This window comes from Pelobates fuscus, chromosome 10, assembly GCF_036172605.1.
Source record: "Pelobates fuscus isolate aPelFus1 chromosome 10, aPelFus1.pri, whole genome shotgun sequence".
Taxonomy (NCBI): Eukaryota; Metazoa; Chordata; class Amphibia; order Anura; family Pelobatidae; genus Pelobates; species Pelobates fuscus.
Window position 1 is genome coordinate 38,470,251 of NC_086326.1, and position 26,518 is coordinate 38,496,768.

At 40.2% G+C, this 26,518-nt stretch overlaps 1 protein-coding gene across 1 annotated transcript; it reads right to left on the reverse strand.

The window, feature by feature from the left end:
• Positions 1–26,518, reverse strand: LOC134575827 (transient receptor potential cation channel subfamily V member 6-like). The gene is made up of 15 exons (XM_063435258.1): positions 26,164–26,518; positions 14,929–15,026; positions 14,165–14,287; positions 12,855–12,995; positions 12,441–12,539; positions 12,113–12,285; positions 5,355–5,501; positions 5,016–5,228; positions 4,835–4,921; positions 4,661–4,737; positions 4,151–4,316; positions 3,992–4,058; positions 2,623–2,891; positions 806–912; positions 1–366 (listed from the first exon to the last, which is right to left on the reverse strand). The coding sequence occupies exons 1-15, from the start codon at positions 26,292–26,294 to the stop codon at positions 69–71; spliced, it is 2,196 nt and encodes a 731-aa protein (XP_063291328.1). The 5' UTR covers positions 26,295–26,518; the 3' UTR covers positions 1–68.

Below are 26,518 nucleotides of genomic sequence, written 5' to 3' on the forward strand. Positions count from 1 at the left end.
TCTAAGTGGCTTATCACTCATAACATGACCATTGAGATGGCATCAGTAGCAGCTATAAGACCATTAATTCACACATCATATACTTTTTCGTCAATATCTAGAGCATAATTGATTTTCCCCTGAAGTTGGTTAATGGAGACTTTTCGAAGTATGTTCCACCCACTATTCGATCGGCTTCTGGATACTCTTCTAACTAAAGGAGGTGTTATATTTGATGGTGGCTTCTCAGTGTGGGGATGATGAGGTTTGTTTTCAGTATATTCAGACTTCATTGACTGTCCATCTCCACAATCATCATCTGAGGTGTGGAATGCATTTACATATTTTTTAATCTTTCGCTTGTCCAAGTCCTTGCGTTCTTCAACTCTGCCAAGAGAAATGGTAAAAACTATTAACGCATTTGTCGAGTAGATCAATCCTACCAAGGATGATCTTTACCAAATTATCTCAAAAGTTAAAAAAGTAAAACAGAGCACTCGGTGCTGGCATCGATTTATTTTATGTAAGGGTTTGAAAAAAGCTATACAATTTTTTTTTCCAACCAAGCCTGTGTAGAGTATTGCTGTTTTATCCCTGAAACAAAAGGAAATTGGGTGTCACTGACTCAGTGCTTGTTAAATGTTTATGTAGAATCAGAGTTGAGAGCCTCCTTAGTACTAATATTTATACATGAATAACATATAGGAATCTCCAAATTAAGAGGCTAACCTATTTTCATTGTAATGAGAAGTATTATCAAAGTACCATTTAAGTTACTGGGAGATCATCCGAGAAGATAAACTTGACAAGTAGACTGTGCACTTACCGTAGAAACCAGCGATCTCCTAGCCCATATTCTTTTCCACAAACTCCTAAACGTGGCCAAAGAGTTTTGGGCATTTTTCTTTCTAGCATTATAGTTGTGGCTACAATCTTTGAAGAAGAAAATAAAATTATATTCATAAGATTTGAGAATTTTGATCAAAGTGTCAACAGAATAAATTGTGTCAAATCCTAGAGATGAAAATCTTATGGAAGTCTTAAAGACAAAAATTACACTTGTGTTCTAGTTATAGTATTACATATGATGAAATGAGAATACTCCATCAATATTAATAAGACATCACAAAAACATTTACGTTTTACCACCATGAAAACCCAAAAATTCAATCAGGATAATCCCAGGAAAAGCCTGGATCTCATTCCAAGGCAATCCACATAGCATTGGCAACACTAACAACACTATATTGGTGATGGTGGGGGCACATAAGATATGGCAGTAAAAACTGGGATGTGGGGTACTAATAATGTTTACTAGTGGGCAGGGGTAATGTGCCGCCATTGGCTGTCTGACACCAGCATGCTATGCAGCCTCTGAATTAGAGTGAATATAGTGTAAGCAAACACATAACATCTGGAACTGAATGACGGCATTTGCAAATTAATTATTTGATGCAACAGAACTGGTCACCGCCTCAAAATGCAGGTAAATAGAATTAACAACATTTGTTTTAACCAAAGTTGCACACAGATAGTGGAAAAATTCTATTACCAGATACAATATTGCAGAAATCAGTCACTAGTACCATTTATAGCTAACGTCTAAGGAGACAGGTTAACGCAATAGAGGGTTACAATGTACATTATATTTTACATATATATTATATAATAATTTTAACCTTATGTTTTTAGTCAATATTTTGTTACTATTTTTTTGTATTTTAATTATGTCTGTTGTCAGCTTGGCTGTTAGTAGTCAAATTTAGCGGATTGAATTATTTTAGAAATGTTACTGGGTTTGTTCAGAGTGAATCTTACAATACAATATAGGTACAATATATGTGAACATCATATAAGAATGACTTGTTTTTATGTCTTCTGGAGCATGCTTATTGCATTTCTGCATAAAATAAGAAAATGGGTAAAAGCATTTTCCTCTATTATAAAACCAAGTCTGTAAATGTACAGCAAATCCACTGAGAAACACTCGATTTCTTCACCATCTGACAGCTAATTAGGCTACTGGCGCACATTCAATGCCTTCCAGATACAATTCCCTGTAGGGATTATGATGCCAGGAGTACCTTGGCCCAGTTGCCTGGTAATGGGGCAAGGTAATGGTTTAACTTGTTGCCGGGTTCCTTGTATTCTCTCATGGCTGTAGAAGATGGAAGCTGATCTAGTTGCCATTCATTGGCTAAGAGCATAAGCTGACCACTCTCAGCCATTCAATACAATTCTGTGCACAAATATTTGAACAGAATTGACATTAGACAACACAAAACGTGTATTTCTGGTTAACTAATGATGCTCCAATCATGCTACCATACCAGAGGTGGAGTTACACCTCTGGTATCAGAGGGGTTAAACTCTGCATGACTCCAGGCGCCACGACCACTTCAAATCACTGAAGTGGTCATAATGCTTCAAGTAACCCTTTAAAGAAGTAAAACAGAAAAAAGAGACATGTATCATACTTTTCACACTGAAAAATGATGAGTATAATATCAGCGAAATATATATATTTTTTTTATAAATTTGACTTCAGTGTGGGAAATTGACCAACAGATGAGTTTTTAGATTTTTAGATAGGATGTTTCTCTCATGCCTTGCACGCACATGAAATAGACTGAAATGTCTTACCTGTGCCCTCCACAACTCATCCTGTTCATGTGAAACCCGCCAGTGAGTGTCTCCCATCATAGCAATGAGAAGGTTGAGCATTAGAAGTGCTGCAATGATTGCGAATGCTGAATACATGAAGCTAAACATCAGCGGCAAGTTCACGTCATAGTTGGCAGGTCCATCAATGAGTGTGAGGAAGAGCTCAAAAGTGCTGAATATGGACATGGGGTAAGTCATGAACTGGCCGAGCTGAGAGGAGTCTGACATCTGGAAGATCACAAAGAATGCTAGGGAACAAATAAAAGATGGGAATGAGCAACCAACCTCACCAACTCACTGATCACTTAAGATAAATCATGGTACCCTAAAGGACACCTGTTATGATATAAAATGATATAGAATCAAACTTCATCCATACATTGTGCTCTGAGATTTGCAAGCAAATGTGTAGATCCATTGAAAATTAAGTAATAAAAACACTAACTGTGCTCTACATGTTTGCTAGCATGGAAATCCTCCTCTGGGTGGTTCTCCCGCTTGACTTAAATAGGGATAAAAGCAATTCCTGCAAACAGGGAAATGGGCTGTTTATCAAATAGAGATATGCACACCTGCTGAATTTAGCAGGTCTGATATCAGTTTGGAAGGGGAGGGGTAGCAAATGGGTATTTCCATTGCGTAATTAGCATATTGGACAACATTCCCATTTAAAAAGCAGGAACCTCAATCTGGTGCACATGAATGCTAGCAAGAAAGGAAGCTCTGGTGGTAGCCAATCAGGACTCTCCATTCCCTGAGGGTGGGTTTAGTACTTATGTATGGACTTAAATTTAAATCGTACTACACCACAAATGTAGTTAAAAATGTGCTCATTGTACACTTTCTCTCAGTTATCCCAAGTCTGGGTAACTCTGCCATGCTTTGGTGACAGAGAAGACATAGTGTATGTGTTCGGTAGATGTAGGTATGCAGGCGAGGTTACAGCAAACGTAATGCCCACTGAAAACATGAAGGATTCTCTTTTATGTAAAATAAAAATATGAGCTTTTAATAGTAATAAGGATAATAAATCACTGAATTGCATAGCATGAGTCAGGCCAGAGAGTTAGAAAACTGCAACCGTATCAGGCATGGTAAGTTGACTTTGGGTTTATATTTTGGGTCTATAATTCTGGTATCAAGAAGACCCATACAATATCCACAATTCTTTCAGCTTAAAGAGAACCTACAGCTCTGTTCATTTTAGATATATGTAAATAATCTCTTTATAAACAGAAAGCACACTTTAGTAAATAACTGTGTGAATACTTTTCAATATTAAATAGTGGTAATAATAAAGAGTAATAATGTTTTAAACAAGACACAGTAACGTATACTCTTCACTCACCTGCTCCAAAACCAAGTATAACCACTGCCATAAGCCAGCAAAAACGTAGGAGATCGCCAAAGATCATCTAGAAAATAAATTGTGATGAAAGATTAGGATTGCTCAGCAAAACACATTTTTATTATTAGATATTTATCTCTAATAGATGCTGATCCATACCTTCTGGATCATGATTGTAAAGGGTCCAAGCATCTGGAATCCCCTTGTAAAATACATGACATAGCACCAGCCCAACACAAGAGCGATAGACATTGGGACAACTTCTCCATCGCTGCTCGTCACTCTCATAACCAATACTGACATCACCATGCATGCAAAGACGATTCTGAGCAGAGAAACATAGTTACATCAGAACTAATTCACAAAAAAAGGCTCAAAGTGAAGTTAATGTCTATCTCATGACAATTATCAACGTGCGATTCAGAGTCAATGCAATCAATATACAATTATAAATAGAAATGCAATATTAAATTATATTTTATATAAAGAATTGTGCAGTGGGTTATGAGAGAAGTGGTGGGTTTCAAAATTAGAAAGTGATTCACCCATAATAATTGTGAGGTTATGAAATATGCATTTTGAGAGCGTGTGACTGCATGCACAGCCCAACTCAGTTCAATATGCATTTTAAAAAGTGGTCAAATACTACTGATTATTACAAGCACTCACATAATTATATGAAAAGGTCCTCCAAGAACCGTCTGCCCAAAATATCTGGTGGCACCAACTCGTAGGAGGTCTGGAATCTGTTAAAAATAAAACAAACAAAAAAACATGCATTTGTTAAAATATAATTTAACTGATTTGGAACTATATAGTTCATACATCAAAAACATTACTCACCAATAGAAGCAATATGAAGAGAGCTCCCATCACACTAATTAGTTCGCCAACCAGTCGCAGATCATCTTCACTGGTCATGTAGGCCTCCTAACAGAAAATAAAAATCACATCAGCTCACAAGTAGCACTTCAACAACAATAATAATATAATCTATAGTTTTTACAGTTCTTCAGTCCCTTACGTGAATGGGTCTTTGCATGAAGATCGTAATATCACGTGTATTATTTAATTTTTTAGGAATAGGTTTTAGAGGTCTGTAAACACAACACATAGTCACACAGATTATGTATAGGACGTAGAGAGCTGCCAAAAACCAAAAGTAGGGACGCCCACAGCCCCTCCACTTCAGGCTAACAAGTTCCTTCACAGGAGTGAGATCTAGAATTTGCCGAGCCTATAAAAGGTTTGGGTGGAAAGACAAAAACAAGAAGGTTTTAAAATAACAGACACAAAGAATTGACTGGTTTGATACATGGATTAATCAATACAAATGGAAAGCAAAACAAACAAAGGAACATACTGCTCTTTTCTTGGAAGACACCACCAGCTCTAATACAGACTGATCTTCTCCCCATGAATCAATTCCTGACAGGTCATACAATGTAGAATTAATAGGGCCAAACGTCCACTGGATCTTTTTACGTTTCATTATCATGTGTTGAAACATCTACATGTAATGACAGAGAGAGATAACAGAGGGAGTCATGACAACATTGAAATCATTGGCGGATCCAGGGGGGGGGCAACGGGGCAATTGCCCCCCCCGAGATTCTCCCCTGCCGGCTAGTGCAGGGCTGACATTGCCCAAGTGCCAGCCCTGCATTGTGCCTGCAGACCGGTCCGCAGGCACATTACTGACAGCCGACCGGCAGGGGAGGGAGAGAGGACCCGGGAGCTGTTACCAGCAGCTCCTCCGGGTCCTCCTCTCGCGAGATTTGGAGCGTTGCCGCGGTTACCACGGCAACGCTCCAAATCTCGCGAGAGTGAACTCTAGCCCTGGAGCGCGGGCTAGAGTTCACTGGAACCACTGGACCACCAGGGATTCCCCACTGGGACCACCAGGGATCCAGAAATGTCCCCCCTCCTCCTCAATAAAGGTAAGAAGGGAGGGGGGACATAATATATTTTATTAAATACATTTTTTTTTTTTTTAAATTAAAAAGCCTCCCTTCCCTCCTCCCCTCCCCCATACACACTGCCCCCATACACACTGTCCCCATACACACACTGTCCCCATACACACACTGCCCCACACACACACTGCCCCACACACACACTGACCCCATACACACACTGACCCACAAACACTGCCCCACATACAAACACTATACACACTGACCCCATACACACACTGCCCACACAAACACTGCCTCCATTCACACACTGCCCCACAAACACTGTCCCCATACAACACTGTCCCACAAACACTGTCCCCATACACACTGCCCCACAAACACTGCCCCATACACATACTGCCCCGCACACACTGCACACCTATACACACACAGTGCCCTACACACCCTGCTGCCCCCCCATACACACATTGCCCCAAACACACACACACGACCCCCCCATACACACAGTGCCCCCCATACATACAGTGCCCCCCCATACACACACTGCCCCACACAGACATACAGTGCCCCCATACACACACTGCCCCCTAACACACACACTGCCACCCTTACGCACTCACACTCACTTCACCGCTCACACACACACTGCACCTTTCACACACACTTCACCCCTAACACACACCACTTCTCCTATGCCCTATATCCCAGCAGACCCCAGGTAAGTTGTCAAACTGTTCTTAAACGGTATGACTACTTACTCCGGGGTGGGATCCTGGCACTACTGGCACCATAACTACTACACTGAGCTGTAGTGGTTATTGTGCTAGGATTATTTTTTTTAAATAATCTACAAGTGCCCCTCCCGAGATCAGGCTCTGGATCCGCCACTGATTGAAATTGTGTTTCATTATATTCTATGTGAATTTAAATCTCAAAGTGGCAAATAATTTAACAGACCCACTGGGAAGGCTCATTTAAATGGAAGTTAAAGTTCAAATGTCTTCTGTTTTTCCAGTTTTAGGACTCTGTTCCCAGGGCCGGATTAACATAGAGCCTGATGGAGCTGCAGCTCCAGGCCCAGGCCCATGGAATAGGCCTATTAAAAAAAAAAATAAAATTAAAAAAAACAACACTTTTTTTTTTAACACAGTACTTTAAGGTTTGCCGCCCGACTGGTATTTTAAGGCACAGCCTGTATTTGAGGCTGATTGGCCGTGATGGTATTGCAGTAATACCGGCAATACAAATGCAAAATTTTTCTCAGTATAAAGGAAGATTACTCTGCAATACCAGCACTGGCCAGTAGGGGTCACTGTGTATGGAGAGAGACAGGGATAGGAAGTTACAGCATATCCCTCCCTCTCTCTCTATTGATCCGCGGGGGAGCAGTTACACAGCACAGAGAGTCCAGACAGCAGCTCCCAGCCTGCAGAGACAGCCTACAGCTCAGGGAAGTGAGGGATGAGGGGAAAGGGAGACATGGGGACACTGAGACACTAGGGGACACATGGTGACACTGAGACACTAGGGGACACTGGGAGATGTGGGGACACTGAGACACATGGGGACTCTGTGAGACATAGGTAGACATATTGGGGCACGGAGACACTAGGGACACAGCGTCTCCATGTCTCCCAGTGTCCCCATGCCTTCCAGCCAGGGTCCCTAGTGTCCAGGGGCAGACTGAGCGGTCGGGCACTTTGGATATGGTCCGAGGGCCCAGCCGAGGAAAGGGGCCCGCCGACCAGCTATTCTGTGTGTGCACAGTCACACACTTAATTAACAGCGCAGTCCTCTGGCCCATCGCTGCTATACAGGAGGGGGCCCATCGCTATTTGCCTGGGAGGTGCACGTCACCACGTACTTGCGCCATCCTCATGATGCTTCTAACAGTGCACGGCACAGAAGGATCAGAGCTGCCTTTCTGCTCGCTCCACTATCGATTGGATTTGGGCCACATCACTCTTTTTAATGTAGGTAGCCTTTCCTTCTTATTGTTGTATTTTTATTAAGAGGCTGGGCAGGGGTTTTGGAGGGGAAGGGGGCTCTGTAATAGAGTATTTATGTGCATCTGTTTGTGTCTATGTAGAAGCATGTGATTTGTGTGTGTGTGTGTATGTCTGTGTATGTGTGTGAGTGTTTGTGTCTATGTAAGCCCATGTAGCTGCATATGTGTCTGTAATCTGCGTGTGTCTGTTTGCATCTGTATGTGTATCAGTGTGTGTATGTGTGTGTCTGTCTGTATCTTTGAGTGTTTGTGTCTATGAAGCTGCATGTGTGTCTGTATCTGTGTGTGTCTGTGTATCTGTGTGTGTGCCCATGTTTGTGTCTGTGTGTGTATCTGTGTGTTTGTTTATATGTGCATACATCTCAGCATCCCTTGAACACTACACACATATACACCCCTGGATTCTAACATCAACATTACATACAAACACACCACTTAATTCAAGCATCAACACTACATACAAACACACCCCTGCATTCAAATGTCAACACTAAATACAAACACACCTCTGTATTAAAACACCACCATTACATATAAATACACCACTGCATTCAAAAACGACACTACACACAAATACACGCCTGAATTCAAATGCCAACAATACATACAAACACACACACCTCTGTATTCACTCCCTCATACTCCATACAAAAACATGCTTATGTTCAAACACACTAACACTGCTCAGTGGTAAAAACATAAAAAAAAATTTTGCGGGTGTTCTACATTTCAAAGTTGGGGGATGGAGGAGGACCAAATATAGGATCTGCCTCCGTTGCAAAATGCTCTAGGTACGCCCTTGGGGCCCATCACTGGACATCTCTTATCAGAGGCCCAGTCAGGTGCGTAATGCTGCGGTGCTAGGAGGAAGTGAGTATAAGTAATTTCCCCCAGCATACCAAGTTACCGCGCGAAAGAGAGACAGGAGGGAGACAGACTAAGAGCCAGGACTGGAAGAGAGCCTGTAACAGACTCCCATCACACGCAGCCAGATGCCATTGGACCACAGGGAAGCCACCCTCCTGCATTAAAACGATATGGGGGGTGGCTAAAAATATGTAATGTGATCTTTGTGCATTTTATCTGTGTGTACATGTATATGTGTGTGTCAATGTGTGTCTGTATGTGTGCCACTGTTTGTATGTATCTATATGTGTTTCAGTGTCTGTGTGTGTATCTGCATGCATGTCAGTGTGTGTATCTGTATGTTGTCAGTGTGTGTATCTACGTGTCTGTACCTGTGTATCTGTATGTGAGTCTGTATGTATGTGACAGTGTATATGTGTATACATGTATATGTGTTTCTGTGTTTCTATGTGTGTCTGTATATTTGTATGGTGTTAGTGTACTTCTGTGTACTCAATTTCAATTTAGTTTTAGTCATTCAGCGATTTTAGTTCAGTCATATTTTAGTCATCTGAATTGTTTTAGTTTTAGTCTAGTTTTAGTCGACTAAATCTCAAAAAAATGTTGTCGACAAAACTAACTGATCTGCATGTTTGTCAGTGTGTGTATCTGTATGTTGTCAGTGTGCCTGTGTATCTGCATGTCTGTACCTGTGTATCTGTGTGTGTCTGTGTATACATCTCAGCATTCAAACTCTAACACTTCAGACATACACCCCTACTTTCAAAGGCAAACATTACACACAAGTAAACCACTGATTTCAAATGGCAACAGAACAAAAAACACACAACACTACACACAAATACATTCCTACATTCACACACAGATACTTTATACAAAAACTTACATTCAAACATACAAATGCTGCTCTGTGCGAAGTATGATCCAGCAAGGATGGGCAAATGGTAGATCCCCAGCTGGCAAAGCATTGTGTCAGTTGAACAAAATCTTTGCCATCAGCAGTGCCTCCCAAAAATTATTTCAACAGTGCCTTCTCTACTGTAGTTCCACCACTAAGTGCAAAGCATTCATATAACAACACAGGGGAATAATATATCAGAGGAAAACTTAAAGGGACACTATAGTTATTAGAACAACTACAGCTTAATGTAGTGGTTCTGGTGTCTATAGCCTGTCCCTGCAGGCTTTTTAATGTATGTGCTGCCTTTTCAGAAAGAAGGCAGTGTTTAAATTACTGCCTATGATCATCTGTAGTGGCAGTCACTCAGATCTCGCAGTGTCCCACTCAGGGCCCCTATCCACCATGACAGTCTCTATTCCCCAAATTCATCCTCTATTCCCCACCACAGCCTTTCTTCTCCCACTGCATCCCCTACCACGTCACTACAGCTCCTGTTTCCCAATTAGAGCCATTGTCTCCCCACTACAATTCCTATTTCTAGACTACAGCCCCTATCCCCCATGACATCCCCTAACCACCCAAGCCCCACACTACAATCTCTATCCCCAATTACAACCACTATACCCCACTACAGTGTCTATTCTGCCATTAGAGCCCCTGGTGCACATTAGAGCCCTTATTTCTGCACTAAAGCCCAGTCCCTCACGCTACAGCTCCTGTCCCCCACTGAAGCCCCTACTCCCTCCACATTACAACCCTTTCTGTAACACAAGAATGTATATGTAGGTGGTGCATGTATGTCTGCATAATGTATATTTGTGCAGCCTGCAAGATAGTGGGTACAAGGGGGCCCCATGATCTCCTGATTGCCCAGGGGCCCCATGGGTTGTCAGTCCGCCCCTGCTAGTGTCTCAGTGTCCCATGGCTCCCAGTGTCCTTATGCCTCCCAGCCAGTGTCCCTAGTGTCTCAGTGTCCCCATGGCTCCCAGTGCCTTCATGTCTTCCAGTGTCCCCAAATGTCTGTGTCCCCATGTCTCCCATATGTCTGTGTCCCCATGTCTCCCAGTGTGTCTGTGTCCCCATGTCTCCCAGTGTCCCTATGTCTCCTAGCCAGTGTCTGTGTCCCCATGTCTCCCAGTGTCCCTATGTCTCTCAGCCAGTGTCCCTAGTGTCTCAGTGTCGCCATGTCTCCTAGTGTCTGTGTCCCCATATATCTGTGTCCCCATGTCTCCCAGTGTCTGTTTCCCCCATGTCTCTATGTCCCTAGTGTCTGTGACCCCATTTCTTCCAGTGTCCCCAAATGTCTGTGTCCCCATGTCTCCCAGTGTCTCCATGTCTCAGTGTCCCCATGTCTGTATTCACAAGTGCCCCCATGTCTCCCAGTGTCCCCAAGTGTCTCAGTGCCCCCATGTCTCCCAGTGTCTCAGTGTTCCCGTGTCTCAGTGTCCCTGTGTCTCTGTGTCCCCATGTCTCTCAGTGTCCACTAGTATCCTAGTGACACGGGACATACTGAGACATGGGGACACTGGGAGAAATGGGCACACAGACACTGGGAGACTAGGGGACTGGGCAACATGGGGACACTGACACTGTGATGCATAGGGACACTGATGCCAGGCTGGCCTTCCAATTCTTTGGACAGACATACCCCCTTTTTGGGAATGTTCGCCCCTTTTGGCAGGTCTGGTCATGTGATTCGCATCAGTGGCCTACTCTTTTACCCTGCCCATTGGCTTCCTGCTTCACTGGACACTGCTGTTGGTATGGATTTACTTGAAAGATGAAAGCATAAATTAGATAAAGAGATTAGCATAGAGTATGTGTTTTCTTATAGCTGCATCCTTTGAGTTTCCCACCAACACCAACTCCATCAGATACATGACGCTTGAGAGGTATGACTGTTTTAGTGTTTTTGGTCGATAAGATTCTGTAATTAGGCCCCCATCATAATTGTCAGCATCAGGCCCACCGGGCTCTTAATCCGGCCCTGTCTGTTCCAAAAATTAGTCTTACAGCATTCATACAGGGGATCTCAGTGAGTGTAACTTGTCCAAAATGTAAAGTGTTACAAGTGTTGTTTGTTAAAATATGTGTTTTCGTATAGATGTTCAAGTCAGCCGTTTTAAGCTTGGCATTTTTGCCAAAAATTAAACGATTGGGTTGATGTTGGAAAATTGCTACATAGCTGCAGATCTGCGTATGTTGTAAAAATATATATATTTTTTTATTATAATATGAGGTAATTATTATTAATGTGTTGTTTAAAATATGTTCTTTCTTTAAAAGGTTTCCTATGAAAATTATTCTCCACCAAAAAGATTTGTAGAAAATAATGTTTACTTTACAGCTAATAATATGACACTATAACTTGTCTTGTTGAACAAAATGTGTTTCTCTTAAACCCATGGATCTTATAAGAAACTTACCACAGTGTTTCCTTCAGAAGCAGCAAGTTTGAAAGCAGTGATCCCCATGTTATTTTGAACCATCTGAAGACTCTCATCCCCCTCTCCTTGGTCATAGGATAACATCAGGTCAAACATCTGGCAGGAAAAGGTTTGATTAGGCTGAAGGGCCAAGATGTGTAGAACAGTGTTGCCTAAGGATTAGATATTGCCAGGTTAATTGTTTGAAAATATCCTTTCTACTGAAGTTTGCATATCAGAAGAAGATGTTACTGCAATTTTAAGACATTTGGGATTATTCTTGGGTTGAATCTCAAGCTCATTCTCATATTTTTATTCCATAACTCACCATAATAATCCTGAACTCCTATGTCAGCACCGCTGTCTATAAGAAGTCGGACTATTCCCTCATTTCCAACACAAGCAGCAAAGGTCAAAATGTGCTCCCCTGGAATGGATAGACAAACTATTGAAAGTCTAAGACTATGTTTACAATTTAAACATATAGTCCCAGTGTGGAACTAAAGATTCAATGCATTACTGTGAGGTAGGTTCCATGGGTGATATTTATAAAAGTGTTCTGTTCTAAAAAGTGCTACAAAAAATATGAAAAGGAACGGAGTCACCAGTGAAATGTCCCTGCTGATTCCATTGGTTCCCATGCAGATTGCACCATTTCTAGCCCTTCAGATCACTTTTTTTGAATTGAACACTTTGATAAATCTCCCCCAATGACTGACACCATAGCTTGTCAGGCACTTACCATAGTAAAAGAGATTCTCTTCACTGTGGACAAAAAAACTTCCTGTGGCTCGAGGAGAGCAGACATCAGCGCCACTATCAATGAGCATCTTTACTAAATTCATGTTCTGATTGACGGCAGCAATGTGCAGAGCAACCTGCCCTGTAATAATGTGTCAATGGGAATATCATAAATGAAATAAGAAAGATGCACAAACCGTGTTACAATGAAAAGAGATCTGGATTGTTAGATGATACATTTTGAGGATATGCAGTGAAATACGTTAGCGAGACATGGTGAGGGAGAAGGGAGTTACAAAACAAAAACAGACAATTAACAGTCAAATTGTAAAAGTTTTATTAAGCAAGTGATTTTCTTAAGGAAATAAGTCTAGGGGAAAGTCTAATATAGCAGAAAAGGGAATTCCATTGTGTCTCCAAAGAAGTCATGAAAGTATAAGCAGTGGACAGTCAAAGGCCTTCTGCAGCATGGAGGGACATGAACTGGACATACCTATTTAATTGTGAAAATATGTAATTAGGGGTTGTGTTAGTAACTGATTTGTAAGTGTGACAGACCTCTCTGTCTTTGCATTACTTTTATTTTTCACTTTGGTTCATCTGTTTGTTCGGTAATTTCCCCTTGTCCGTACGGCCCCATGTGTTATTCCCTGCATACAAAAGAACTACCGAACGGCAGGCCACCCAGCAGGGAAGTGTGCTGCTTGTTAACCTCTTGCCCTCATTAGAACGTTGTGGTTAACCGCAGACACTTTTGAATGGTTGGCTGGGTGGTCATCGTTCGTATGAACGAACACGTGGCAGCGGCCATCTTGAACAGTCGAACGGATAGCGGTGTTTGTCTACAAATCTATGGAACTAAAATCGGACACTATTTCATACGAACACCGCTGAAGCTGCTGACCCCTCTTCATTCTGTTCCAGGTTCATACGAATGCCGTGCCATTTGGTACATTGACTATACGAACAGAGCTACCCCAGATAGCCATCTCATGGAGCGCATTTGTTTGACGAACGCACGCTGTACAAGACTTTAGCTCCATGGCGATTGAACTGTGTGTTTGGGATCTGAGCGCTATTCGGTGATATTGTGCACTCAGATGTAAGCTATCTGGGGATACGTTGAATGTGGGGGTTTTGTTCGGTAGTTGGGGAATTATATATTATAAGAAATATTCATATTCTATTAATTGGAACAACAAGACTTCCAAATGAGGAAGGTAAAACTAGTGGTAACTCACTGGTCAAATAAAAACTAAAATTATTGCACTTTAAATACTTTTGACAACAGTAACATGCACAGGATCTTACCTTCATAGAGATCAGAGGTCATTGCTTGATTAATAAGATCAGGTGCTTCTTCAATTAATATCTCTGCAGCCTCCAGGTTATCATATAATGCAGCCACATGCAAGGCAGTCTCTCCCACTGCACCTGGAACCACAAAATGCAGTGTGAAGTAGAGCAGTCACTTTTGGTAAGACTGTTGGCCGTGTGTGATTAAGGTTAACTCACTGGACAGGTATTTGTGGAAGATTTGGAGAAGTTAAAAATTATTAGTCAAAATAGATGAACTACAAGCATTTTGTAGCTGAGCTATTATATATATATATATATATATATATATATATATATACACATATATATATATATATATATATATATATATATATATATATATATATATATATATATATATATATATAAATAGATATATATTTAAATATCAATGTGATGAAATTTCAGTTGCAGGGAGTAGCAACTAATCCTCATGCAAATCTCTGGATATATACATATTCATGAATTACTCCTCTGAACTGAACTCCTTGAATTTATAATTTCCTGAAATAATATTTGAGGTTAGATTGATTAATTTGTGATATTTTAGAGTTATATAACAAGTGAATTATTTATGTATATTAAAATCTTGAGAGAAAAAATTTATGTTTTTATGCACTGATTCTTTAGATTACATTTTATAAAGTGAACAAACTAAATTTAAGGGAAGTAGTTGGAAGTTGCCAGCGAACATGAAATTATGTGGTTTATTTTTCCGTGAGATCATTAGGACACACCTCGGATGTATAGGTCAGTAGAAGGACATTCCAAAAGCTTCTTAATAGCGCCAACATCATTCTCTTTTGCAGCAAGAAGTAGGGGACACTCATAAATTCTGTTGGGAAAGAAACTAATTCAATCTATGTGGCTATAAAACACATAAAACGTACAGATTTGTTATCACCACAACTTTACGTCTAGCTAAGTTACTGAAAGTTTATTTTATACCCACAAGATGGCCCACCAAATGCTATGGACTGAGCAAAGTCCATTTTTGCTTCACAGTCGTGACTCGTGAGTAACTCTCATATCTTTTTATACTTTTACCTAATACAACGATAACTATATTTTTCATTCTCTGTTTTTATATAACACATCATGAGAGTCTCTGCAAGCAAATTAGACCCTTGGGTGGGGATTACACCACCGGATGTTGTTTTCTAAGAGCCAGTGGGAGGCTCTTTACACTATGGGTTTATTTCCTTTACTTTAATTTCACTACTACCTCACAATATACTACACTATATTTGTTTTGCTATTGGAGTACTTATTAGTGGACAGGGAGAACACATCAGATATTCTCAGGCAGCTATTATACCACCAAATCGCGTCATAGTATTGATCATTTAAACTCTACGTACTGTTAGTGCCTTTCCTTCTTCCTTTTATATATTGTAATATAGAACTATTACACTATATTTTGCTTTACTCTTCCTCTTATTTTTTTTATACATAGTTTGATGTCTGAGTACTTCCAAAATGTACTACACCATCCTTTTACCCTCCACATAAGAAAGGAAATGCCTCAGCTGTCAGAGAAAACAAACATTACTTGCAGTCTACATACCAACCTCACTACCTATAAAACTAGCTAATGCAGGACAGTTCCTAGTACATATTTTGATGCTTTCATTAATGCTCTATTGGATGCTAACACATACCGCTGATCTTGTTATGCCCTAGATCATGGGTATCCTAACCGCGGCCTGGGACTGCTAACAGTGCAGCCCGGTTGCAGTTTGGGCTCTCAGGTGGTGAGGGAGGCAGGGAGCTCTTTACATTCTGTGCTCCTTCTGGGCAGCTTCCTTGTGCACCCAGTAATGAGCTGGTCGTTCGGATATGAAGTCATCCTGGCATCAAGATCACTGCTGGGCGCGCAAGGAACCTGGGCAGGAAGAGTACAGAGATCCTAGCCCAGCAGCAACTGCTAGTCACCAGGGATAGAGTATCCATTCCAGCCCTCCCAGAGCAAGGTAAAGAAGCTGGGTGGACCTCTTAAGTTCTAAATGTGTATAAATGTAATTTATTCTTTATTTTTGTTTTCAGTGCATAATGTTAAGTCATAACATATTTGTAATGCCATATGACATAAGAACACATAAGCGGGTAATCAGTAGGGTGCAAAGCATACATGGCTTATAGAGGGTTTGCACTTTTATGGAGTGGCCTAGGCAGTCATAGGGATCTGTCCAGAGCTTTGTGTTTTAATGTTAAAACGGGCTCAACATGGTTGGGCGGGAGTGTTCTGTGGTTTAGACAAGTCGTGTTGAAGGTACCGCCTGCGAGGATGACCATGTTTAGTTTAGGGCTGCCTATGTCTAAAGGCATAGTGGCTAGTATTCTGGACTCTCAGGAGTTATGTTAAGTTTCAGCAATTTCGAGTGTAGATCTAGTGTTGTAGTGGTCTGTTCTGTATGGGCTAGGGATGTAGGAGAGCGAGAGCAATGGTCCACTTCAGGTAAAGACAGGTACGGGGTACCTGTCAGTAGGGGGTACACTTGTTGTGTCACCTGCTCGCTCCTGTACTGGCTTTACTCAATATTGGGATATTGTGCACCCCAGAGTTAACTTGTATTACCCAGCCAGGGTAGGCTTGGGTGATTCTAACGTTGGGTAGGTGATGCTTTGGTGTCATTGAGATGAATACTGTATGCACTGATAGATTTTAACTTTAAATGATGTAAGAAAAGAGAAAAGAACAACACTGACAACATAAACAAAAGAGTGATTGTGTGGATGGCTGAGGCTTCAGGTCGTGGACCCTGGTTGTGCACGAGGTAGTCCTGTGGTGTTGTAGGTCAGCCCCATTGTGGTAAGCAAGACATGGCCCTCCCCCGGGTCAGAGGCCTTGTAGGATTTATCCTATTTGATTACCCATAGTGCTCTAGGGGTTGCCCACCTGCTGTTGGTTATGGTCTGCATGCTCTTGTGTCATGATAGTGTGGCTCTGCTCAGGTCTTGGAAAAAGGCGATTTGATGTGTTTCAAAGTTGTAGGGTGTTTTTCCTTTAATAGCAGTCATTATGGCTATTTTATCTGTAAGCGTTTGGCATCTTAAGATGAGGTCGCGGGGGTCCGCCTTTGGAGCTTGTAGTGATTTGTCGATTCAATATACGCCATCAAATGAGAAGTGTTTTGCTTGTTTGATGGGTAAGAGGGAGGCCACTGGACACCTTATGAAGTGGGATAGATCTTCCAGCGGTACTGATTCTGGGACCTCCCTTATCTTTACATTCTTCCTCCTGCCCCTGTCATCTAGCAGATTAACTTGCCAGATGATAGTGGTCTGTGTGGTTTGCATCTGGGTAACTGTATCTCTCAGTGCATTTAAATCTTGTCGCAGGTCTCTAACCTCCCATTCTGTGCCTTGGGTGCAGGCTGTTACCACCTGTACGTCAGCGAGCCCCTTCAAGTCTGCAAGGCACATTTGCTGTAAGTTGTGTTGGAGTCGAGCCAGCATGTTCTGAATATCCTGCTTGGTCGCAGGGGCTGATTTTCCTGTGGCCTGTGGGGTTTCCCTGTCTGTGTTGGCTGTGGCCATGCTGTGCACGGAGTTCTCATCATCAGACCTTGTGGGTGAAGCCTCCATGGTGGCCTGGGTACGTTCCGGTGAAAACAGTATAAATGTAATTTTGTGTGTGTGTGTGTGTGTAAGTCATTGTGTGTGGATCTGTGATTGTGTGTGTTTATCTGTGATTATGTGTATATGTGTGTGTGTGTGTGTCTGTGATTGTGTATATGGGTCTGATTGTGTGTGGGTCTGTGATTGTATGTATGTCATTGTGTGTGTATATCTGTGTGTGTATATCTGTGAGTATGTGTGTATATCTGTGAGTGTGTGTATAGGTATGAGTTTGTGTGGGTCTGTGATTGTGTGTGTGTATATCTGTTATTGTGTGTATGTATGTGACTGTGTGTATAGGTCTGTGATTTTGTGTGTATATTTGTGATTGTGTGTATAGGTCTGTGATTGTATGTGCGTGTGTGGGTCTGTGAATGTGTGTGTGTGTGTATGTATGTGACTGTGTGTATAGATCTGTGATATATCAGAAGTCAATAATATACTCAAAGACAGAATATAGGCTGCAGAATATAATTAAAACATTAGTATACCATTGTTTTCAATCATATGCACTGCCCATTGCAGTGAAATACACTGGAATACAAGAAAAAAACAAAAATCGTGAATTGTGTTGATTCATAGACAAAATATAAAAATACTAGACAACACTTTAAAGAATCACTTTATTATAATAACATAGTAGGTAATATAATTATTTTCTCATGATTGTTCTAGTTTGGGGAGCTTCCATAGAGGAAAGACTCAAGGTGATGGTTCATTGGTTCTAGTTCTTAAAGAAGAACATTGTCTCTTATTTTTATTAACAGGAGGGGACTACCCTTTTTACCAAACATCATCTATTCACAAAGTTGCTTCTTGCCTTGCCTGGACACAGAGTCCAGTCATTTGAATTATGGGATACAATTAATATGAAATACTGTAATGGTATAGCTTGCATGTTTTTTTTTATTATATGGAGAAAAGTTTTCTCAATCAAAAATGCCAACTTTTTACTTTATACATTTACACGCCAAGCATTATTTTACTAGTAATACATCCTGTGAGAAAGAATTATAAATAGGAATTGTGTCAATATACCAGATGATATTAAATAAATTAAATGTCAATATTAGAAGATGGAAAATAGATGTATATACAACCTCAGGCAACGTATGATCTTGGCATCAGACTGATCTAGCTAACAGAGTTCCCTGACGACTATTGCTAAATAAACATTTAATAAATCTAAAAAACATTACGGATTATTACGGATTATACACTGTCTTTTATCTATAATATAAAAATATTTTTTTAATTTTAAATCAAAAGTCCACACATGTCATATACAAACCATGGAGATTAATTCTTGGACTGTACAAGGAGAAAAGTTGCTACAAATACCAGACTTCAAATATGCGAAACTCTGCTATTTCCATAGAATCTGAAATATCTTGGCTGGATTGTGTTAAGTTTCGTATCACATGAAGGGTTGTAGCTATCCTAGAAGTCATGTTGAGGTAGTTCCATTAAATATATCCCCATAATTTTTTTTTTTTTTTTTAATTTTTTATTCATCTTCAGACAGAGAAAGACACATTTCAGCTCGTAACATTGGTTAATAGACAATTGGTCTTAGTTAAACATTCGCATTTGACATTTGCCAGTTCTGTAACTAGCGAGCCAGAAGGCCCAAGTCAAAAAAAGGATACAATAGAAAAATTAATGAGATCAGAAGGAGAAGAAAAAGAAGAGAGCCACAGAAGGGCTTTTTTTTAGTTTTGAATCAATTTTCATCCTGCTGATTGGTCCATTGTTGTGGGTAGCTACATTGAGTAATGAATGCATCATGTAGCTTGAACTTATTCAAACCAGCATTTGTATAAAACTGAAAAGGTAAATATTGATTTGGGGCCCAAACATTCAAATTAGAAAATATTTCAGCTCCCTTATATTTTCAGCTTACATTTTTTAGTCTACAATTCTCCTCAGATTACCTTATACAATTCTCTCTAGACGACACTGAATGCAAGTTAAAGGAACACTCCTGACCGGTGGTAGCCAACCTGGTCCCTAATGCCCATTAGTGGGCAATTCAAGCTTTCATGGTGGTCAGTGGTGGGTTTTACCTGCGACCCTTTGTTCTCCGGCACAGCCACAAGCTCTGCGCACACACATTCCTCCCTCAAGCCATAGAGAGAGACCTCACAAAAATGCCTAACGCCTTGCATTTACGCCTCTGTTTGCTAAATCTCTCTCTATGGCTAAAAATCGGCACGGACTGGGTCGTGATGATGTAACATGCTAGAAGAGGAGGGGAGCTGATGTGCGTAATGTGAAAGCAGGAACAGGAAGAAGCATGGCGTTTAGAGTGGCTGATATTGAACTTTGGCAAGCTACCTTCTGTTATTTTCTGTTTACTTGGTTTACTTAACATAAAATAAAAACAAGAAGGAAAAGAAAAGGAAGTAAGGGAAGTGGAAGGAAAGAATAAAGAGAAAGGAAGAAGAGAATGCTGATATATAGATATTTCTTTATATTTTATTTTTTGTTATTGGCTTATAATAAAGTCGACTACCTAGTTCAGCCTTCCTGCTGGTGATTGCAATAAGGAAGGAGAAAATAAAAGAATAAAGGAAAGGGAAAAAAAAGAAAAAAGAAGAAAAAGTTTAAAAAAGAAAAAAGGAAAAAAAAAGAAAAACACAATAGAAAAAAAGGGAAACAATAGAAATGGGGAACTTTTTATGGCGACATAATAAAAATGGTTACCTAATGCAGTGTTGTTGTTGGTGTTTGTAATCAAAGGAAAAATAGCAAAATAAAAAGAGAAAGAAAGCGCTGTGTGGAGTAGAGTGGATGGCATGTAGAATGTGGTAAGAGCACTTGTTAAATTGTGGAACAAATTTAGAACCCATGTCTCAAAAAAAGAAAAAAAAAGATAAATGAAAGTACATATTTTTTAAAAAAACCCTCCTTTCTCAAAAATGCTTTGCACTTGTGCTAAACAATTGAGTTAATGCGGCACCAGTGAGTGGTAAAGAAATTATACCATCAAAAAAGATACATTGGTAGGTGGTAGGTTTTAAAGGGTTGAGTACCCCTGCTCTAGATTCTTAAACCACTTTAGCTTGCTTGAAATGATGCCTTATGAGTGAAGAGTGTTTTTTCCTTTTTTATTTTACAAAAAGTGATGATTTCACTTTTATAGAGTATTATTATCTAGATTATTATTATTATAGATTATTCTTGTTAAGCCCCCGTGACATTTAAGCATACAACTGGTCTTATTACTTTTTGGAGCTAGGTGAGGTGGGGTTAGAAGAAACAAGACATCTGCAGCTTTTTTATGCTTTCTTTTAGATATACCCCAGTATAAAATGCATAATCAAATGCAAGCGTGTTTTCATTCGGGTATATATACTAAATGGTTGTGTTTTTTGTTTGTTTTTTGTTCTAATTGGTCATTGGAGTGTCCCTTTAAGAAAGAAAACGTACAATTTATAACCGTACTTAAAGAGTCAACAAAGTATGCATTGCTTTACAGAACGAGTAGTGGATGCAGAGAAAAGATACACTGGAGAGGAAGCAGAGACTTTTGTAGGTCAAAGGAGCCAAGAACATATTGTTAAAGCAACTAATCTGGGGAAAATTGGGCAGACTAGATAGGCCGGATGGTTCTTATCTGCCGTCACATTCTATGTTTCTATAAAATATAAAAAAGACTTAATATATCTGCTGAGATTTTCCAGCATATGGAGGAAAGAGCAATGGAAACAGTTGTCAAAAAACAGAGCCAGTTATGGAGATGTGCCAGCAGTCGAGTCATTAGGTTTTTCAAACTGGTTTTAAGTTGTGCAAACTTTTATGACATTCGTACCATTAAAAAAAAAAAGTGTGAGCTAAAAAGATGACCTGTCATAACGCAGAATGTAATTGACTATAAAAGGAACTATATAATATAATTATTTCCTTTTTTCCTTTTTGTTCTGATCCCCTACTATTCAGAACTGTTCTACATGCCTTCTACACAGAGGAGAGTGGTGGTGGGTTGAAGAATAGAGATGAGAGGATAAGCGTTAATTTGTGCTATTAAATCCATATCAGGAAAGATAGGTTCATTGAAATCAAATGAATGAAATATAAACATTGTAGTTTTACGCTAAAGTTTAATTATACAAAGTTATTCACTAAGGGATTGTTAAATCCCCCAACTGGAAACATTTTCCACGTCAACTATGCTTCCAGTTTGTCTTCTTTGGACTTAAATTCACTTTGAGATCACTTTCAATACCAGACAAGTCTCTTCTGTATTCCTCTCCTACTCTCCTCACTTTGCACCCAGCAGTAGTGAAACACTAAGGTCTTCTTGCTTGAAACCTCCACCATCACAGCAACGTACATGGCAGGAGGAACTCCTTAAAACCTTAGATAAGCAACCATCTTCTAAGAAAATATGATGCCTTCTCCAAGTGAGAGTACATCAAACTGTGTGGATCTGCCAGAATAGTGTACATTCATTTGTAACTTGCACAAGGACTCTGGTGAGGTGGTCTTGACTAGGATTCTAGCCTTAGTTTCCCAGTTCTACGGCAATGACAATGAGCAGAGAAAGTGTGCAGCATTGGAAAAAGCAGACAAAGTGTGCAGTAATGGAGAGAGCAGGCAATGTGTGCAGTATGGAAGATAGCATGCGATGTGTGCAGTATGGAAGAGAGCAGGCGTTGTGTGCAGTAGGAAAGAGAGCAGGTGTTGTGTGCAGTATGGAAGAGAGCAGGCAATGTGTGCAGTATGGAAGAGAGCAGGTGATGTGTGCCATATGGGAGAGAGCAGGTGATGTGTGCAGTATGGAAGAAGGCAGGCAATGTGTGCAGTATGGTAGAGGGTAGGCAATGTGTGCAGTATGGAAGAGAGCTGGTGATGTGTGTAATATTGGAGAGAGCAGGCGATGTGTGCAGCATTGGAGAGAGCAAGCGATATGTGCAGTATTGGAGAGAGAAGGCGATGTGTGCCATATGGGGGAGAGCAGGTGATGTGTGCCATATGAGAGAGAGCAGGCGATATGTGCCATATGAGAGAGAGCAGGTGATGTGTGCCATATGAGAGAGAGCAGGTGATGTGTGCCGTATGGGAGAGAGCAGGTGATGTGTGCAGTACGGGAGAGAGCAGACGATGTGTGCCATATTGGAGAGAGGAGGCGATGTGTGCAGTATGGGAGACAGCAGGCTGTAGGTGCAGTATGGGATAGAGCAGGTGATGTGTGCAGTATCGGAGAGAGCAGGTGATGTGTGTTGTATGGGAGAGAGCAGGTGATGTGTACAGTTTGGAAGAGGGCAGGCAATGTGTGCAATATGGAAGAGAGCAGGCGATGTGTGCAGTATAGAAGAGAGCAGGCGATGTGTGCAGTATAGAAGAGAGCAGGCAGGCGATGTGTGCAGTATAGAAGAGAGCAGGCGATGTGTGCAGTATGGAAGAGGGTAGGCAATGTGTGCAGTATGGAAGAGAGCAGACAATGTGCACAGTATGGGAGAGAGCAGGTGATTTGTGCAGTATGGGAGAGAGCAGGTGATGTGAGCCATATTGGAGAGAGGAGGTGATATGTGCAGTATGGGAGAGGGCAGGCGATGTGTGCAGTATGGAAGATAGCAGGTGATGTGTGCAGTATGGGAGAGAGCAGGCAGTATGTGCAGTATGGGAGATAACTTGTTTAACATACATTATGTCATAGTCTTTATCTCCTATCTCCTCTCCTGTTCTCTTGGTGTTTGCAACAACAAAGAGGAAGATTAAATAACATAAATATGAGAATAGTGCTGTATAAACTGTAATTATAATATGCATCATTGATATGCACACAACACTGGAATATATCTGTATAGCCATCTTACTCTCACAATCAACATTCATATTATGATTTATTTCATGGGCAGAGATCCTTGTCTGTTACATCCAAGAAATCCTACAACCTTCTAAGCACCATAGCAGTGATCATTAAATTAGTATTGCATGGCGCTGAAAGGGTTAGACCTGGCATAGGACCACCCTGGGACCTCCTTACTGTCCTGTCTTACAAAATCACATAGGTAATTGCTTCTGTACAGAAATCATGAATGAAGAAAATATCTTTTTCTTAAATGACTCACTTATCTTTATAAGCATCTAAATAGCTGGAGGCAATCGGTTAGGGATTCTTTGCATGACATAAATAAGCTGAACTTGGCTCAGACTGTGCCAGTGTTTTAGTTACATGTGATGTTGGCCATGATTATTGATCACAATGTTCTGCAGAAAGTGAATGCAATTATTAACAAAAACAAATCAGGAGACAAACAAATTCCACCCTCGCTACTTGAAAATATCTAAAAAGCAGTCAGGATTTCAATATTGCAAAACAAATAATTAATGGTACACTTAATGGCACGGTTAATTAACAATTTCACTGTTTGCACAGAAAACATTTTAAAAGCAGACATAGACCCAGTAGACAGTACAACACACATTCCCTATTAACCCACATACTTCCAGAGAAAGCCGTCAGGATCCACTCACATAGAATTAGGTAGTTATAGTACTTGTATAAGCCCTCTTAACAAGACATCACTCGAGCTGAACAATTAGACTTTTCCTCAGTCTCCGGTCCTTTACTTTTACTTTAAGATTCTTAAAAACCTACTTTTTTCTGAAGGCTTATACAGTAAGCAGTGACCATCACTCCCCAGTCTCATCTCCCTCTTGTCTTCGCTAACCCAGTTTCTCCTTTTTCTTTAAATATGCAATAAAACATTGATATCCTTTATTATTTTAGTACACCTAGAATTCACTTAGAATACAAAACATGTACCTTTAATTTTGAGGCAGGTATACCCAGTTAGTATTAGACTGTAAGATCATTAAGCAGATCTCGAAAAGACCTTTTCTTGTTCTCTTGCACGTTACACTCATCACCAATGCAACAGACTATGTTGGTGCTTAATAAATATATATTATTCCCACTTTCGGCACTGTTTCATGCTGTTCATATGCCAGAATGACAGAACTGCTAAAACATTTGAAATGTCCACTACTGCTCAGCAGGTGATTACTTTTTTTTCTTTATTGTGTAATTTAATAAATGACACCTCCCCCCCACCCCGATTCATATGCTGCGAGATAAAGCTCAATGAGGGGGGTCTTGTCATAGAGGTTCTGATATGTCCTAGTTTGGAACGTACCTCAACTTATGGCAACCAGTGTTTGAAGAATTCCCTATGGGAGTAAGATCAAAACATACTTATGCCATTAGCTATCCATTTCAATTATTTACACTTTAGCAACGTTCGTGGAGATCTTCAGTTATGTAAAACGATTAATAAATTCAATTAATAGCAAATATGTGAAATGTGTTGAGATTGGGAGTGTTAAAGAAAAATACATTTATGCCTAAATCCCAGTAGATTTATTTTATGTAAGACTTTATATAAACCCACGCTTGGTGGCGTGGAACAAACAGTTTGAGGTCTAGGGTCTTCATGTTAAAAACATGGTTATTTAAAGAGTTTTAGAAATGCATCCAACTTTTGCTCAAAGTGAATTTTACATTTTAGACAATGTTTGCAGAATCGAAAACAAGTGAGTAACCATGTAAAATGTCATCACCTGTCCTGCACCCTCAATATAACACAATAAACCCCAGACTATAAAGGCTACAGTGACACTAAGGGTGGCTACAATCGCTGCATTTACTGTAAGTACAGCAATCATGGCTGTCCTGTAAGAGGCAGTGTTAATAAATGGGGATCGAATCATCAATAGAGACATTTAATAAACCCTTTAATATTCAAAATAGAGATATTTTGTTTTTAAAAATCACAAACACATTTTCAAGTCACATTTTTTTTTTTTTTTTTATTGCTATTCACTCCAGGGGGCTTCTTTATCTTGGCCGCCAGTTCTTTGTTGAAGGTCTACTCTGAGAGACTCTTCACAAATCTACTACCGTTCTATGATGTTCCATCTCTCATTACTGAATTGTATCATCTTACTGCATTTCTTAACTTCTATAAATGTTTGTTCATACTTTCCATCTCTTGTTCCACGTCAGACCAGCAATATGTTGCTTTCCCTTTCATACAAATGGTTATTTTTGTAATAATAGCAAGATGGATGGGTACCTAAACCTTTAAATATACATCCAACAAAAGATATAAATGTTTTGTGGCAAAATTGGTCCACCCCAAGGTAGATTCAGGTTTTTATGAATGTAGACTCACACACACATACGCACTTATATAGAAAAGTAGTTTAACTGAGTTCTGTTTACTCTTACACCAATGTGTTACAGGTTGCGTGAATGCATATCCTGCCAGGTCAAAACATGTAACTAATCTTGATTTAATCCATTCCCCGATGTAGACCCACATGCACGATACAGCACTTACCTCTTCTGCTGCAGCATGTGAATCTCATCCAACTCCAGTCCCTCCAGCGTATGACTTTGAATCCGGCTCTTTATCCCGTTCCAGACATTATTCGTTATACCGTTGCTCTTTTTGCAGTAGTCTTGTCCCATCGTTGCAGCAGGAGACAAAGACCAATTGGATGGGGTGTACCAAAATTTCTTTTAAACGATACCGCAGCAAAGGAGTTCTCAGATGAAAAACCTTTCAAACACACAATTTCCTATTCCTGTTAGTTCAAGACCTTGTTGTCTAATGCACACAGATTCTTATTGAAAAATAAACAAACTCAAAACAATCAACAAACAAGTGGTTAAAGATGAGAAGCGTAGTAGAA